Source organism: Pinus tabuliformis, chromosome 8 (genome assembly GCF_031772625.1).
Source record: "Pinus tabuliformis cultivar Carrire ecotype Pingquan chromosome 8, CPIR1, whole genome shotgun sequence".
In the NCBI taxonomy this organism is placed as follows: Eukaryota; Viridiplantae; Streptophyta; class Pinopsida; order Pinales; family Pinaceae; genus Pinus; species Pinus tabuliformis.
In genome coordinates, this window is record NC_142294.1 from 1,035,438,849 (window position 1) to 1,035,457,882 (window position 19,034).

The following is a 19,034-nucleotide window of genomic DNA, read 5'->3' on the forward strand; positions in this document are numbered from 1 at the left end:
GAGTTGGAAGTGTACGAAGAGAGGGAGTTGGTTACATTGTAGGTGAAGGGCTCACTAAAATGTCGAAGTTGCAGGTTGGTCTCCGGTATGAGGACAAGTTGGAAGAGTTGTCCAACTATAGTCCATGGAAGGAAAGGAAGTTGGTCTTGTAGGTCAACAGGATTTGGGAATTCGCCCAGAAAGCAATCAAGAAGCCAACAGACCCTAAGGAGTTGGAAGTGTACGAAGAGCTGGATACGAAGGCCAAGTTGATATTCCTAGATGGTGTGAAGGACTCCTTAATACCTCATTTGTCCGGGAAGAACACTACACATGAGATGTGGGTAGTGTTACCCACCACCTGTGGGTAGTATATATAGAAGAATTTCTTTCTCCTAGATGGTCCTCAACTAACAACCTCTTGCAACCACCAGATAGCTCGATGTGCCAATATCTCTGCCCCCTAAGCCAATGATGTGGTCCCTCGCCCATTTGTTATGAATATATGTTTGAAGTTGGACCTTCCGACCTCGAAGGTATGGCTTTTCATTGGTATAGTTGTGTTATTTTGCTTGTCATGGGCTCTTTTGGGCATGGATTGGTGGGGGGATTCAGTGGAAAGAGTGGACTAGGTCTGTGATATTATCTCTAATGCCTGATTTTGTGGTTAGCCTTGTATCCTAGGCCCGTGGGATCTCCTTTACTGGCCATCAGCTTTACGGTTGGCACTACATGGGAAATATTGATTTTGATTGCGTGGTCCCGCTTCCCGACACCATATGCATCACTCTCTTCCACTCATTTTAGCCCAATTCATCTCTTTTCCCATCCAGGTCCACATGTGTCCACTAGGTCCACATTGGGTTAGCCTCCCCCTCCCCTTGTCCACACCTTGGGTTGGACCTGGAACGATGCCTCAGAGGTTGATGCAACTAAAAAAGAAATTAAAAAGCATAATTTGGCCACTCTCAACAAGAAATGTACCTCAAAATGCAAAAGATGGTCGAGGCATACAAACTTAGCAAAGCATGTGGGCAAAAGCCAAACATGATCTCTACCCCTTAGTTATGGCCATCACCTTGGTTCCTATGGGCCCTAGATGAGCCCCCTCCACATTAAGGAACCCATGATAGTCCCAAACCCCTGGTGGGCAATGAACTGCCCCACCTCAAAATCGGGTATCTACTGCTATATCCCACACTTCATGCTCTCATTCCCTGGAGCCACAAGCAGTTATAAAGAAAAATCAATCAAAGGCAAAAGGCATATGAAGAAGGGTGGTAAAACAAAGGTCGAGGTAACTCATGTACCACAATTTGCTCCCTCATACACTCATATACTCAGGTGTGGGCTTCCCTTATTAGTGAGTTTATGTCTAATAGTCCACAAACATATAGTTTCTCCCAAAATTCTTTTCTATTGGTATATGGTGCATGTAAGTTTAGGATGTGCATTGTGCATGCGATTGAGAGTTCCCCTGTAATAGCCAGTCAATATAATGCCAACGAAGGATTTATATGCCTTGAGAGAAAATATCTTGGGATACTACATTGTTGCTAATCCCCCAAAATTGCCCAGAGCATTAGTTGCACAAACTACCCAATTTGGGCATATAGAATATCATGAGATTTCTCCTTATCAATCATAGTTTCTTGAAATAGTACCACACCAGATCTTTTAGAGTAAATGATATTGTGTAGTGATCGTTGAGATTGTGACGATCCCAACCCTCTGATATTGAATGGCACGATCTTCATTTAAAACGGGTTGCGACAGGTAGGTCTTCTGTAAGGACCCACATGTGAGTAGTCTCTGGTGTGTCATCGATACCATTTAAAGGTCCTGGGGGATAAAGAGCCTCTTCTAATGTTTTGGAAGAACGTGAATTGTGATCAGACCTCGAACCAATGCATGAGGAAATCTTTTTATACTTCATGCCCTTCTTTTCCTGTTGGATCCGCTCCTCGTTTGATCTAGGCTAGTAAAAACCACCTTGTCTTGGAAGAAGCCCTTTTTCATGGTCAATGATTCGAGATCTATTGATTCATCGCTTGCAAGATTTTCCAACTCTGCATCTGCTGTTAGAGGGGAAGAATTTTCGTCCAGTGTAGCCTTATATCAAGAGGAGATGACCCCGAGTCAGGGATTATTGTATGATCCTTACCTTTAGATCGACAATAATACGTGGATGACATCAGACTGGGGTTGATATCCAGTGTATTCCCCTATGCTTTGTGCCTAAGTTGCAGGAAACGTAGGGTAGGTGGCCATTTCCGTACAGAAACGAGTACGAAACGCTGAAACACGTTTCCGGCTGTACTGGCACGTTTCACGATGCGGAAACGTGGCCAGCACGGCCGAAAACGCGTTTCACGGCCATACGACAGATGTTTCAACTTTAACTTGTGTTTTTTTTAAACTTTGTTTTCTAATTTTTTATTAGGTTTTCCTAATGACTTCTAGTTGCTTTTAAATGCTTGTCTAAAGTTATTAAAGTGAACTTTGTCTCATTCTCTCATCACACTATTCAGTGAGTCGTTTCTCTTGGAGATTGGCGATTTTAGCAGAGGAGAAGAGAGGAAGAGAGCAGTGGTTTCAGCTAGGTTGTTTTGAGCAGTGAGCAAAGTAGATTTCAGCAGCAAGAGCAAGAGATTTCAGCAGCAAGAGAGAGATTTTAGCAACAGATTTGGAGTGCAGAGTTTCCGGCTCGACATTCTTGGCTTTTTGTCTCGGCTACAACCATATTTCTCTTCTCTTTTCTGGCATTTTGGGGTAGCTTCAGCTACAGAAAATTAATTTGGGTAAGCAACATTCATTTTGTTAGTTTTTTCCTACTATTTCTTCAATTTTTGTAGGGTTTATGCTGCCAAAAATATGAAAAACGTTTTTTATTTACAAATTTGTTTTTTTAATTTATTTTTGCAGCAATGGCTTCCAACCAAAGTGCAGTTGCAAGTTCAAGCCCTAGGGCCAACCCAAGGGCTGAATATTATCCTCTTTAGAGGCATGTGACGAAGCTTCAAAGATGTGCAGGTGGTGGCTCATGGGAATGGCGATGCAATCTTTGCAATAATTCATACAAGGGCTCCTACCCAAGAGTGAAGGCACATCTTTTGCATGGAGGAGGATAGGGGATTGCAGGTTGCACAAAAACAACAGATCCATTGGCAAGGAGGGCATATCAAAGAGAGCAAGATGAGGCGGATGGTACTAAGAGAAGGCATGATGACCTTACTCAAGCTCCATCTAACATTGAGCCAAGGATTGTAGCTGAAGCAAGAAAGAGGAGAGCTGGTCCCACTTAACAACATGAACAACCAACACCCAAAAATACCAGAGGGGCATCCCCTTCAGTTCAGGATAACATAATTGCTAAATTGGTGAATGTGCAAGCAAGAGAAGAAACTGATTCCAGAGCGGCTAGGTGCATTTATGCATGTGGTATCTCATTCAATGTTGTTCGCTCTCCTTATTGGTAAGATATGATAAGGGCAATTAACAAAGCTCTTCAAGGGTACAAGGGGCCCAACTATGAGAAAGTCAGAACCCAGCTTCTCAAAAATGAGAAGGAGCTTGTGGAGGATATTTTAGCTCCAATTCGTTCTTCCTGGAGTAGCTCTGGGGTTACCATAGTCTCAGATGGATGGACAGATACAAGGCGCAGACCATTGATAAATATCATTGCCACTTCCCCCAAAGGAGCAATGTTTATCAAGGCAGAAGACTGTTCAGGAGAGGTGAAAGATGCACAGTTCATTGCTGATGTTATTATAAAAGCTATTGAACAAATAGGGCCTAGCAGAGTGGTGCAAGTTATCACGGATAATGCACCAGTTTGCAAAGCTGCAGGTTTAACTATTGAGGGGAGGTATGACCACATCTTTTGGACACCATGCATTGTCCATAATCTGAATCTGATCTTAGAGGAGATCGACAACAAAGTTTCCTGGATAAAGGAACTCACAGGGGAAGCAAGGGAGATTGTCAAATTCATCACCAACCACCACCAATCGCAGACCATATTTTGAGAGTACTCCAAATTGGAGTTGTTAAAAGTTGCTGAGACAAGATATGCCTCAAACTTCCTGATGTTGTGCTGCTTTGTTGAGGTTAAGCATGCTTTAGTTTCTATGGTGGTGAGTCAACTTTGGATTGAGTGGAGACAAGCAGATTTAGAGCGGGGATCTATGGTGCGTAGATTGTGCCTTGATGAGGATTGGTGGAGCAAGGTATTTTTCTTGCTAAAGTTCACAACCCCTGCATTTGAGCTTCTCCGGAGTGCTGACACTGACCAACCTTTCTTAGGAGAGGTATATGATGGCATGGATTCCATGGTTGAGAAAACTATGGAAATCATTTCGCAAGAGTCTCCACAACTTTTGTTTGTTGATGATCATTTCGCTGGTTTGGTCAAGAAAATCATTGTTGATAGGTGGAACAAATTCAACACTCCATTGCACACTTTAGCACATGCTTTGAACCCCAAATTTTATGATGAGGAGCTTATTGCTCAAAGCAATGGGAAGAGGAAGGCACCCCATAAGGATAGAGAGGTGGCTAATGGGGTGAAAAATGCCCTTATGAGAATGTTTCCTTCTCATCTACAGAGGGAGGTAAAGGAGGAATTTGCCAGTTTTGCTGCAGGAATAGATGATTATGCAGATATATCAACTTTGGAGGAGAGAAGCACCATGAATCCGGTTAGGTGGTGGATTTGTCATGGAGCAAATGGTGTACATTTGCAAAACCTTGCCATTCGTATTCTTTCACAAGTGGCAAGCTCTTCATCAACAGAAAGGAATTGGAGCACTTATGGTTTTATTCATTCTGTGAAGCGCATTAGGTTGGGCTCACAGAAGGCAAAGGATCTTGTTTATGTGCACTCCAACTTTCGCCTTGCATCTCGTAGGGGTACACAATACAACAGTGGTCCTTCCAAAGAATGCGATGTGGATGCAGAAAATCCTGATTTGGATCTCTCTCTTGCTGCCCTGAATATTGAGGCCGAGTCTGGAAGTGGAATTGGTGCATCATCTTCTTCAGCACCACCATCCACTGTTGAGCATTGTACTGCTTCTATTTTTGATGAAGATTAGTCTTTTGTCTCTATAGTTCTTGCAGACTTATAGTCTTTATTGTACTTGCAGCCTCATATATTAATATAAATAAACGCTGATTTTGAGATTTGGATATATAATAAAGGTTGCTTTTAAATATTTCGATATTTTTATTTTCATTATGTGATCATTCATGAGTAAATGTGATCTAAATTTAATCTTAGTGTTTAAATGTAATAAATTATATATATATATATATATATATATATATATATTCGCGTTTCCCTGTTTCCAAAATTTGGGGAGGTTGCGTTTTGTATTGCTTCCCGTTTCGGAAACTCGTACCCGTTTCCCCGTTTCGTGCAACCTTGGTTTTAGGGCTTCACAAGTATTGTTTAAAGGCTCGATTGAAGGGCTGTAAGGCCGCAAAGCCTAAGGACATATTGACGTGTTTTAGGGTAGTGTGGTGAAGGTTTGGAGGGAGGCTGAAAGCTACAGCAACTGCTGTGTGAGGCCGTAGCCAACAACTGGATAAAGGGTTGTAGGGTGATGCCCTAACCAATGATGCAGTGCAGTAGTGCAGAGTCATGGACAACAGTATGGCAAGGCTATTAGACAACAACAAAGGTATGCTAGGGCAAAGAGCGTGGACAACATGGCAAGCAAGCAAACATGGAATGGCCACGTCACTAACAATGGGACAGCATTATGCTAAATGAGGCAGCTGGCTACATGGTGCTGCTAACTAGTGCAGTGAAGTAAATGGGACAACAAGGTGACTAGTGCAGCAAAGATGCATGGGGCAACAGGCTACATAGCGCTGCAAAAATGCATGGGACAACAAGCAAACTTGGAATGAACAGTGGGACAACTGTATGACTCATAGGACAATAATGACTAGCATGGTATAGCAATGGACAACAGTGCAACATCAGGTGCAACAATATGAAGTGTACAACATGGTCATGAGGTCCAACATTGTGATGATGGGTGCAGCACGGTGAGGTGCAACATGATGACGAGATGCAACACAATGATAGGTGAAGAAGTCACCTTGGAGAATCAGTTGAAGCAACATGTTTTAAACTGATCCCATGTATCATCTTCTTAAGAGATGATCTATGCTCTTATCTAGATAATTCAAAGTGTTGACTTCTGTTGTAAATTTACTATCTCTCTCTCTCTGTTGAACTATTGAAGAACATATAAGAAGAATTGATCAAGGGTTTCCCCACATTGGGGTTTGTCCCTAGCTAGCACCACATCTTGTGTCCTCTTGTCTTGGGCTTGTTTTCTGCAATTTATGTTTATGTTCTATTTGCACTTTACTTTAACGCTGATGTGATTACTAATTTGAAAAAGATATTGAGCTAACTGTGAAAATTGAAATAAATTGCTCTAAGCATAGAACATACCTAAAATTAACAATTTGGTACCTTGAACTTTGGTTTAAGGAAATTGCAAGATCAACATAATGATGCAAATGTTCAGCAAGAAGCATTAAAGGCACCAAAAAGTCAAAAGTTGAACTCCCAAAAAGAGTTACTAGGATCAAGGGCAAATGATAGCCACTGTTCAATATTTCAAATAGTGACAACTGTAAAACTAAATCTGGAGATAGAAGGAATCATTCTGAATATAGAAGAGATGAGCAAGTGAGGTCTATTAACAGACAACAGCTAAAGCTTCATGGCTGGGAAAAACATTGTTATGAAGGTTTTAACATTAACATCACCTTGAACTTCAATACTAGTCACTTGATTATTTTAAGGCATTCATGGGTAGTTTTTGTAATTGGAAATATTCATGATAGTGACAAAGTTGGAGAAGAGCCACGGATTGTTGCATCACTCGTTTCGAATGGAGGCATGTGGTTTGGAAGTGACCCGAATGAAGGATACAAGACACGTGAGCAGTCTTCATTCTTGAAAGCAAGGGCACAAATTTTGCAACACCCAAACTTGCAATTGCTCGAGGGCAAGCAATGTCAGGAAGGGGGACTGTAATCTTCTCTATTAATTAATTTCCCAAGGGAGGACGAAGTAGCCTATTCAACCCCATAGGCTATAGTCATTGACAAAGGGGGAAACTTGTTATCTAATGTTTGGGTCAACCTTGGTAAATTTGGGGTAATTGGGGAAAAGCTTATGGAGGAAGTTAGAATTGGGGCTAAGCGCAGGGAAACTTGTAACCCTTCATATTAAAATAAGGAAAAGAGACCATAAGAAATCTATAAATAAGATAAAGGGGGAAACTTGTTATCCAATGTTTTGTGCCAACCTTGGTAAATTTGGGGTAATTGGGGAAAAGCTTATGGAAGAAGTTAGAATTGGAGCTAAGTGGAGGGAAACTTGTAACCCCTCATTATTAAAATAAGGAAAAGAGACCATAAGAAATCTATAAATAAGAGAGGAGAAAGCATTTTCTCATAATTGTGGATTGGATATTTCTGTTTTGTGAGTTGAGGTTCTAAGTGTTTTAAGACCCCTTTTTCCTTTTGATTGGTTTCGTTGGTGATGATCCCACCCCAGTGAATCCTCTCTTCTCTCATTTGTTTGGAACAATTTTCTGAGGCATCTTACATTTGGTTTATGGCCAAGCAAGGGATAATTTATGTAGGATATTGACGTACTGTGTTTTGTATGGCATTGTTAAAGACTACTCTGCGGTATCATTATAAAGGAAATCTAAGGAATAGTGAGGGTCAGCTGGTGGCAAAACGACCCTAAACACAAGTTCAGACTTATCACTTGAGGCAGCATAATTATTTGGAGGTCGAACCTTGACAACAAGGGCTGAGCTAAGATCATTCCAGGGCAGCGGAACCCTCACCCACTTACCAGACACCTTATTATGAGGCACCAAGACCTAATATAATTTGGAATAGCGAGGACCCCTCTAGAGCTTAATTGTATCAATGTGGGGTTTTGTGTGGTTGTCCTGCAATATTGAGGTCCCTAACACTCCCTTAAGGAAGTGAAACAATCTCAAGAGGCAATGGATCTCCTCAACTCATCGTGGTTCTTCCAAGCAGTGATAGAAGGCAACAGCCTTACCTTCGAAAGTATTTTTGTGACAACCACGACGTAAGGCCATCCTTCTAATGATTTCAACTAGTCTACTCAAGACCTATCTCTGTAACAACAATTTCATGTAGCATTGCAAGACTGTCTCCAAGTAGTTGAATGCTTTTCTACGGATGAGCAGGCCGTTGACATTCTCACAAAGCCTCTGTCCCAGGGTGAAGTTTGTATACTTCAAAGACAAGCTTCGTTTAGTTGAGAATGCTTCCCTCAATCAGAGGGAGTGTTGATGTTGTAGCATCAAGGGGCAGGCAATCTCCCTAGGGTCAAGGGTATTGACCATGTCAACGCTATTGACCAAAGGCCATGCAATGTGGCTAGGGCGATTGGCCCAGAGAACATCAAGGCCTAGAGTGCTCCCCTGATCAGGGGTTACTTGACCATATTGCCAAGGGTTACTTGGCTAGTGGGTTGAGTGAGTGCCTTATAACATCAAGCATGAGAGTTATTTTTCAAATCAGCATGCAGGAATGGTAATAGCCTAGGGTTTCACCATAGTTCACAAGTGTTCTTAGGAGAGGTATATGATGGCATGGATTCCATGGTTGAGAAAACTATGGAAATCATTTCGCAAGAGTCTCCACAACTTTTGTTTGTTGATGATCATTTTGCTGGTTTGGTCAAGAAAATCATTGTTGATAGGTGGAACAATTTCAACACTCCATTGCACACTTTAGCACATGCTTTGAACCCCAAATTTTATGATGAGGAGCTTATTGCTCAAAGTAATGGGAAGAGGAAGGCACACCATAAGGATAGAGAGGTGGCTAATGGGGTGAAAAAGGCCCTTATGAGAATGTTTCCTTCTCATCTACAGAGGGAGGTAAAGGAGGAATTTGCTAGTTTTGCTGCAGGAATAGATGATTATGTAGATATATTAGCTTTGGAGGAGAGAAGCACCATGAGTCCGGTTAGGTGGTGGATTTGTCATGGAGCAAATGGTGCACATTTGCAAATCCTTGCCATTCGTATTCTTTCACAAGTGGCAAGCTCTTCATCCGCAGAAAGGAATTGGAGCACTTATGGTTTTATTCATTCTGTGAAGCACAATAGGTTGGGCTCACAGAAGGCAGAGGATCTTGTCTATGTGCACTCCAACCTTCGCCTTGCATCTCGTAGAGGTCCAGAATACAACAGTGGTCCTTCTAAAGAATGGGATGTGGATGCAGAAAATCTTGATTTGGATCTCTCTCTTGCTGCCCTGAATATTGAGGCCGAGTCTGGAAGTGGAATTGGTGCATCATCTTCTTCAGCACCACCATCCACTGTTGAGCATTGTACTGCTTCTATTTTTGATGAGGATTGTTATGATGAGGATTAGTCTTTTGTTTCTATAGTTCTTGCAGCCTTATAGTCTTTATTGTACTTGCAACCTCATATATTAATATAAATAAAGGCTGATTTTGAGATTTGGATATATAATAAAGGTTGCTTTTGGATATTCCGATATTTTTATTTTCATTATGTGATCATTCATGAGTAAATGTGATGTAAATTTAATCTTAATGTTTAAATGTAATAAATTATAATGTATCATTTATGCTTTATGATTGCACACACATATATATATATATATATATATATATATATATTCGCGTTTCCCCGTTTCCAAAATTTGGGGAGGTCGTGTTTCGTATCACTTCTCGTTTCGGAAACTCGTACCCGTTTACCCGTTTCGTGCAACCTTGCTTTGTACCTATGTAGAGCCACCCGAGTGTCATGTGATTTGCCAGCCTTGTCAAATGTTTGGAGATTTGTCTTAATACTATGAGTGAATGTGGGAACCTCCTCAATCTGAGGATTGATAGCAGACACTGGTGGACTTTGTTCCAGATTGTGACTATCAGAACCCGATTCATAAAAGAGGCCTGTCTGTTCTTTTGAAGGCAATCCCCACCATATTGATCTAGCAGCAAGGAATACAATGTGTCAAGCTAATGAATACATCCCCTCCCAATGTGTTTTAATTGTATCTGATATTCTATGCTGGGATCTTCAGACTCCAGAGTGAATAAATTATCAGTCCATTTTTAATTTTTTCAATGAATCATCCAATATTTAGCTTACTACTTTGCTTTGATGGCCTTCAATTTAGCTAGATTGTTTGTTCTTTTCAGCCTTCACGGCAATGAAAAAGCTACCATATTTAATTTATGTGCATTTTTAAGAACTTTATTTGGTTTCCAGTGACGGTGATATTAAATCTTGGCTATTTCTTTGGCTATATGAGAATCTGTTCATAGACAGAACTTGACTATCGAATTTAAGTTTTTTCTGCAGGAAGCTAAAGTGTATGCTCAAGAAAATGGGCTATTTTTCATGGAAACCTCAGCAAAGACTGCACAGAATGTGAATGAGCTGTTCTACGAAATAGGTTAGCTTCTGTTTTCTTGCTTGAATGCGATGCTATTTTTTCTATTGAAAGCCTGCATCTGCACATTAATGTTATGACGGTAATCTTGTTTTGGTGACCATTTGTGATTTTAGATGAATTTGGTTAATAAATTTGGCCTGATCCACAACCCTCTTTATTCAATCAAGTTTGCCAATGTCCTCAAAGATGAGGTCCCAAGCAATGAGCAATGTATGGAGCCCAGAAAATAGTGCAATGCAACATATTACCTGCCAGAACATAGTTTAATTGCACCTGTTTCGAGTCTCGACTTGAATTGTATTCTGTATCCCCACCTCCATAAACACACCGCCCAAGCATTCAAATAAAATCTTTGCATCCTTCTCCTTATTGGGTGCATCTTTAACTGATTACAGGGGCACGACTCCTCATGGGCAAGAATGATGTAATTAATGATGGCCAGAGACTTGCCATTAGTCCAACCATCAGACATGATTGTACATTATGTTCTGGTCTAAAATTGTCTACATTCCTTCAAGGATTTATTCATTCGTTCAAAATTTTCACCTGTTATAATATCCACCCTCTCAAATCATAGAAATTATGGCTTTTAAAGCCCAGACCGTCTGCAGCTATAGCATCTATCATAGGCTGATAATAAGGGTGGCAGGGAACATTGAATGCTATATCTACATGTATCATATTAAAATTGGCTAATATATATCGGCAAGCAACTCTTCTTGCCTCTTCCCATTGACTATCAATGGTGGGCTGAGAATTCAGTGTTGCTGGGTACAAAGAAGTTATCCAATTTTTTCCTCTCTGGATTGAGTGTGGATTCCTGAGCCTTTTCTCTTGGACAGGTGAATCTAAAGTGGTCTTAATTAGGGTGATTAGACAAGGTTTTGTAACTAGGGTTTCCAATTCCATTAGAGTATCGAGAGATCTTAAGTTCTCTCCATATCCTTCTGAAACTCTCTCCTTAGCTTTCTCTATTGCAATGGCTTGACACCTTACCTTTGGGCAGTTTGTAACTCTCCTTAAGTGGCGTTCCATCCTTTGCATACTCCCCTCTTTTAATTAAATTTCTGCAATAATTTATTTGTGGCTAAAGGCTTGTAATACTTCCATGTAGGTTTCTTCTCCCTCTTCAGAGCCAGGGGATTATGTTTTAAACAGTAAAATGAAATCTGCAAATGAAAATAAAATGTCTTAATTTTTAAGGAACAAATATGGAAATACAATATCTAAGTAAGGGTTTGAAATTTAATAATTTACCTCCAACTGGAAGTTGAATGGGCTTTCAACAAAAGATACTCTTCAATATGCTATCAAATAGGTAGACAACCAATGCATAACGAAACCCCTTCTAAATCAGCTCAAATTTATCCTAGAATAGGCTTCAGCAAGACTACGGCGAGAAATTCTTCAACTCCAGATGTTCCAAACAGTCACAAAAAGAGTGAAAGAGGTAAGTATAAAGGTGGATTAGAGCTTTGGGGACCTCGTGTTCCTTAGTTTTTGTTTCTCTATTTGTTTTTTGACTAGCTGGGCGTGTGGGTAGGTGTCTAAGTCAGCTTGATCAGGCTTGGGCGAGTTGGATGCTGGGTGAGTCAATGACTGATTTGGAATGGTTTGGTCCCAAAACGGGCTAGACTGGGTTGAGGCAAGTTGACTTTGTTGAGTCTGATAACATTGGTTGAGGCTGATTGTAAAGCCCAACAAGAAATTTGGGTCAGACTACATGGACCCTGAATGGCTCCACTGATGCCAAACGAACGTTTTTGTTTTTGTTTTTGAAAAGAGGTTTCACAGAAGTTAAACAGTGAAAAGAGCATTCAGTAAGGTTCTCATAGCATAGAGATTAGATCTTTCACAGCAGAAGGTGAGATGACGGATTCCTCCGAAAGTGTTGGAGGATCCAAAGCATTAGCTTCGACCACAGTTTCAGGAGGAAGAAACATGAACTCTAAATCACACCATTTGATGAAATATGTGACAACGATTACTAAAAGAACCAAGAACACGGGACGCCCACCTGCATAGATGTAATTTGTGAAACAAGGATTTCCAAGGTAAGCTATACAAGAGTGAGCTGAATTGCTACCTAAAATTTCTGTGGCAGGTCGTGTCCTAGTTGTAACCTACATAAACTCTAATGCAATGTTTCTTTGCATCTCAGAATAGTGTGCACAAAATTACAAATTGAAGTTCTATTTGTTTTGCATCTCACAATATTGTGCACAAAATTACAATTCAAGTTGATATCTGGCTGCAAACCTTTCTGTTTATGGCCCTTTTTTTTCTCCAACAATCAGAAAATAGTGGTTAGGTTTACAGACCTAGGGTGTGTGCCTCTGGACGGTGGAACTACCATGGGATCCTTTTTCCTTCCTTAATCAAGTCAAAATGGTTTTGAAGATAATTCAAGAAAAGAGAGGTGTCCTTATACGTGTTGCAAAATATTTAGTGCATCTCTAGGTAAATAGTTATTGTCGATGGTATTTACAGCTAAGTTACCGGAAACTCTTGAAGAATTTTCCAGAAATGCGGATCCCCTTTTCCGATACATAAACGGATACGATTCTTGTCCGAAACGACGTAAAAATGTTTTTGTGCTGTTTCAAAAAATTGGAAACTTTAGATTTGGAATTGGATATGTTTCCAAGGGATTTAAATTTTTTTGGCACGAAAATTGTGATCAGAATCCACCCTTAAAATGTTAAAAAGCTTGAAAATTTGTATAGCCATAAATAAATAATAAAAATGAAGAAATCAGAGTTGCAAATAAACTCACTATAAATAGAGTCTCATAAAGTCTTTTCTAAATCTTTAGAAACAACGACACTCCATATATTTATCAAGGATTCTTACTAAGAAAAAAATAGATGTTAAAAAATGCAAATAAAAGGGTTTGATGAATGTCTTCATAAAGAGATTTATTTGAGCGATTAATTTTCATTTTGGTTAAGGTTTTGTTAATTGTCATTGATTTTGCTTTTGATTTCATAAATCCCTCCAATATAACAAATCTACTCTAGCCAATCTTGTGCCTTCATATAGTCATGAGACCAAGCTGACATTGAAGATTGAAATGTTCAAATAGGTCTTGATGGAATATCGCAATGATCCCATGGGCCTTTTAATTGTCATGCAAGGAAGATAGATATCATCTGCCATGCATGACATGTTCTTTGAAGGAGTTGGACCCAAAAGCACAAAGGCTGTAGCATTTCTGATTACATTATTAATGATGATGATAATCTGTTGAATGTTATAATAATCACTAATGATAATGACAATGTTTATTCTGAATTGATGATGATGATTTGTTTATGTTGAATTCATGACGATGACTATGTATATCACAGACAGTTATATTATCTTAATATAATCAAATCTTGCTTTTTTCTCTGAAAAAGACTATCCATTTTTAGATATAGATTCTAGATTCTAAATATGAATGGTAATATGATATATATATATATATATATTTTGAAAATTTGTCGTATCTGTTTCAAACCCCGTATCTGTACCCGTTCCCGTATCCGTTTCAGTGCAACTTAGATTTACAGTTGTACAGCATGATAATGCTGTTTTGGTGCTTGGCTTGCAGCACGGAGATTACCGAAGGCCGAGCCAGTGCAGCATCCTGCTGGTATGGTGCTTGCTGACAGGTCTGCAGAAAGAGCAAGAAGCAGTTCTTGCTGCTCATAATATAAGGGACATAAATATCAATGATCAGAGGCCTGGAAACCAAGCTGGGATAATATTTGTATCGTGCTATGCTTGAATTTAAGTAGATTGGAGCTGTGAGACAGATGATTTTATTATTGACTTTTCTGTTGCTAGACTGGCTTTTTTTGGGGGAAAATCATTATTATCTGCATATTTTTGCATTTTTCCTTAGGTTACTATTTTTTCGTATATCCTGGACACTGTTGAAGACTTGCCACGAAGATCACTGTAGTTAAACTGTACATAATGTATGTCAATGTATGTAAGAAATTGATTTTATCATTTGCAGCTCCTCTAATTTATGCATGTGAGTAAATGCTTGTAATAGTAAAGTTCTGGTCAGTTCTGCTGCTTTCCAGGTTAATATTTTGGAACTGTGAAAATATTGTCTAAACGGTGTTCTGTTTTTCCATACTGTTTCAGTTGGTGATTTTATGTTATAGAAAATCGGTTGTGCATAGAATGGAGGATTTGTAGTCTATTATACATAGATTTTGGAATTTGTTTGTGCTTTTGGTATATTCTTCGAGTAAGGTACTGGACGCCAAGCTAATATGGAGAAGGGTACATGACAGATGGTAGATTCAATGTGGTCTCAAATAACATCGAGTAACAGTGAAGGGTGATTTGATGCCTCCAGTAAAAGGAAAGGCATGTTGATTATTGTCTGCACAACTATCACACAAACAGATGGTTATAGTTGTGCAGACAATAACCGTGCTGTCTGGTCATTACTGTGATGTCTGTATTATATATACTAGCCAAAGAAGTAAATATTTAGTGTTTGATCTATATGTGTGCCTATTATGAGATACAAAGGCCATTTTATTTTTGGTTTTGTCGGGCAATCTCAGCAATATGGTTGACATTTTGACGTCGAAATCAAGTGCTGAAGTTGGATTTAATTCTTTTAGGATCCATGGGTTCTGGTAAGATCCTCTAGTTTAAATTTCCTGATCAGGTGCTGTGAGGGAGCATGGAAGCATCTTGTCAGTTATGTGCGGTGATGCATCCCACATCACTGCAGAAAGGAACGCAATAAAGTTAAAGAACTAGGGATAACCTTAAAAAAATAAAACATTTTATAGAAGAAGCTGACACGTGATTATTTCATTCATTTTTTTACCATTTAATTTTTCAGTGATAAAATGTGAAATATATTAATTGGTATACTTTCTATCTCATTATTTTAAGGTGGTGTTTAACTACTACGATTTGGAGTTTTTAGCTGGAATTCGACGAAGCGATTTTTTTTAGATCATGAGTTTTAATTTTTCAGTGATAAAATGTGAAATATATTAATTGGTATGCTTTCTTATCTCATTATTTTAAGGTGGTGTTTAACTATTACGATTTTGAGTTTTTAGCTGGAATTCGTCAAAGCGATTTTTTTTTTGGTTAGATCACGAGTTTTTGTTATATAAAATGTGTTTGAATGCATAGTTTTTGTTATATAAACCGTGTTTGAATGCAAAAAAAAATTGAGCGTTCTAAAAAGTCTCTCAGGTACTCAAAAGTTCATTGTGTGTCAGATTGTGAAGAGTTTATGGTTTAAATTTGTGATTTCAACAAATTTCTATTGAAGAGTTCATAGTTCAAATTGGCGATTTCAACAAATTTCTATTAAATTTCAGGCAAATTCTCTAAAAAAAATATATTTAAAAAAATTCAAACTTAAAATAAGTAAGCCAGGGGACAAATTTCCAAACCTTATATGCATTTAATTACATTGATAACTTCGTATTCTCTAGAGGAGGAAAATGGGATGGTCAGAAATCTTGAAAAGTCCGACTGATATCGAGAAAACAGTGCAAATTTAATAGAGTGCACCAAGCAATTTGGTCCAATCAAGAAAACAAGGCACAAATTTAATACAAGAATGTTGAAGGAGCATTGGTAATATGACAATATTATATATCGGGAAGTGTATAATTTTGAAAAGTTTAGAATTAGCAAAGCAAGTACAAATTTAATCAAGATGTGTATAAACTTGGTAATGTGTATATAAGATGTGTATAAACTTGGTAATGTGAAAAGTGAGTATATAAGATGTGTATAAACTTGGTAATGTGAAAAGTGGGTATATAAAATATAAAAAGTTCATGATTTAAAATATTATTTATTTGTTGTCATCGAGGGATTAATTTAGTCATAGACATGTAATGTTAAATATGAACACAAACTCACTATTTTTGAACATAAATACATCAAAAACTAACAGATGAAATGATATTTTAATAATGATTAAATTGGGAGACATGGGAAGATGTTTGTTTTATTTGTACCTTTAAAATTGTTAAGTTTTTTAAAACAATAAATGATATTTTAATAATGATTAAATTGGGAGACAACATAAGAAGATGTTTGTTTTAGTTGTGCCTTTAATTAGAATTGTTAATTTTTTTTAAAACAATATGTTAGCTGGTTCTTGTCAATTTGTGTTACGCCAGGACTAATTTTGTTCTAGACAAATTTCCAAACCCTATATGCGTTTAATTACATTGATAGCTTCGTATTCTCTAGAGGAGGAAAATGGGATGGCCAGAAAGCTTGAAAAGTCTGATTGATATCGAGAAAACAATGCAAATTTAATCGAGTGCACCAAGCAATCTTGGTCCAATCAAGAAAACAAAGAACAAATTTAATACAAGAATGTTGAAGGAGCATTGGTAATATGACAACATTATATATCGGAAAGTGTATAAGTTTGAAAAGTTCAGAATTAGCAAAGCAAGTACAAATTTAATCAAGATATGTGTATAAAGTTGGTAATGTGAAAATTGAGTATATAAAATCGAAAAAGTTTATGATCAAGAAAATAATCTTCCCTCTTCCCACATAGATAGAATTAGCATTGGTAATGGTAAAATTGTATCACATATTTATAATTTTAATTTGTGAATTTTGATTAACATTCTTGGTGAGTTCGGGATGTGACAGAGTCTGAGAAAGATTGGTGTAGGCTTAAGGATGTGCATTCTTATGATTTGAGCATGATAGTTGGACTGATCACCCGACTAGTTCGAGTCATGGGGGCTAGCAATGTGCAGAGAGATGTGTTGACATTATGTTGGAGTATCTTGACGACATTTTACAGGATGGGACAACACATTGTTGAGACGGTTGTTTTGCATATGTTGCAGGGATGTTTGCAGTATATGGACTGGTTGATATCATGGACCAAGGATGAGATGATTATCTTGGTGGCAGATGGTTACTGGGATGGTATATTGTCGAGGACGACAATGACTTCAGGTGGAGGAGGATGTAAGGACCTGCGGTTCGAGTCCTTATCACCGTGCGAAGTGCGAGCAGGAGACTTATGGAAAATGCGAAGTGAACAGGAATGAAGGCGAGTTTATAGGCATTGGGCGAGTTGAGGGGGCGGTCCCACGAGTTGGGCGGGCCGACCCACCTCATGGGTGAGACAACACGCTATGGACGAGTCGGCCGGGCGAAGTTTGGAGGTCGGACGGGTGGCATGACCTTGCCACCGCCCATATACATAGGCGGGCGGATGGATGAGTTGAGACAATCATTCGGACAACGCAGTTCATATCTACAAGCTGGGTTGGAGGTGCGAGTTAGGCGCAAGTTGAAGAGGTGTGAAGGGCGTAGGTCTATGTGCTCGCACTTTGGGCAGGCTTGCTGGTGAACAGGTTTCAGGTGGATTGCGGGTGCATCGTGCAGGGCTGCACGACGACGAGTCAGGGCGGATGGGCGACCTGGGTGAGGGCGCGCCGTGCACAACCGTCGTGCGAACGGGTGGATGATGCGACGGGCAAGAGTCGAGACGAGCGTTCGGGTTGATACTTGGTGGGTCGGGTAGGAGGCACGACGGGTGTGCCCGACCGACGAAACGAAGTGTGCGGTGAACGGTGAACGGGTAGGACGTGCGGACGGGCGACTGGGTGTAAGCGCGCCACGCATGTCTGAACAGAGGAAACAGTGATTCGTGTGGTGGGCGAGAGGGAAGATTATTTTAATGAAACAAAAACCTAATATTTATAACTTAGAATGAAATACATAACTAACCTGGAAGAAAGTTGTAACTAAAATGATGATGAAGAAAATATTATTTATTTGTTGTCATTGAGGTATTAATTTAGTCATAGATATGTAATGTTAAATATGAACACAAACTCACTATTTTTGGAACATAAATACATAAAAAACTAACAGATGAAATGATATTTTAATAATGATTAAATTGGGAGACATGGGAAGATGTTTGTTTTATTTGTACCTTTAATTATAATTGTTAAGATATTTAAAACAATAAATGATATTTTAATAATGATTAAACTGGGAGACAACATAGGAAGATGTTTGTTTTATTTGTACCTTTAATTAGAATTGTTAATTTTTAAAAAAATAATATGTTAGCCGGTCCTCGTCAATTTGAATTGATGTTTGATTTTAATTGATTCAAGATATTCTTATCAAATAAGTAACACAAAGTTTAGGATCATGATTAGCTTACTAGCTTGATTAGCAACATGGATGTGTATTTAATATTTTTTATGAGTTGTACACTAGTGTTTTTTTAAACATGATAAATTATTAAGAACATGGTAGATAAATAATTTGTAAATATTGTTTTCATTTGCAGTATTTAAGTGTCTTGATAAAAGGTTCACACAAAGTACGGTCGAAGGTAGCTCAAGGTGTTCAACTCTGGTATTGTTAAGAGATCAAAAGATTACAACAAAGGCAAGCAAAAAGGAAAGCATTTATTTTTTGAATAAGTTGCACATCAAGGAAGCTCAAACCTTAGTGCACTCAATTTGATAAGTTTTTCCCACATTTATATGGAGTAAACTG

At 38.7% G+C, this 19,034-nt stretch overlaps 1 protein-coding gene across 2 annotated transcripts in view; it reads left to right on the forward strand.

Moving 5' to 3' along the window:
* Positions 1-14,492, forward strand: part of LOC149238897 (ras-related protein RHN1-like) — a 63,316-nt gene extending 48,824 nt beyond the window's left edge. For both annotated transcript variants that reach the window (XM_089373219.1, XM_089373220.1), the window contains exons 6-7: positions 10,400-10,493; positions 14,089-14,492. In XM_089373219.1, coding sequence (XP_089229345.1) covers positions 10,400-10,493; positions 14,089-14,189 — 195 coding nt within the window. In that variant the 3' untranslated portion in view covers positions 14,190-14,492. The remainder of the gene's footprint in view (positions 1-10,399; positions 10,494-14,088) is intronic.
* The last annotated feature ends 4,542 nt before the right edge of the window (positions 14,493-19,034 follow it).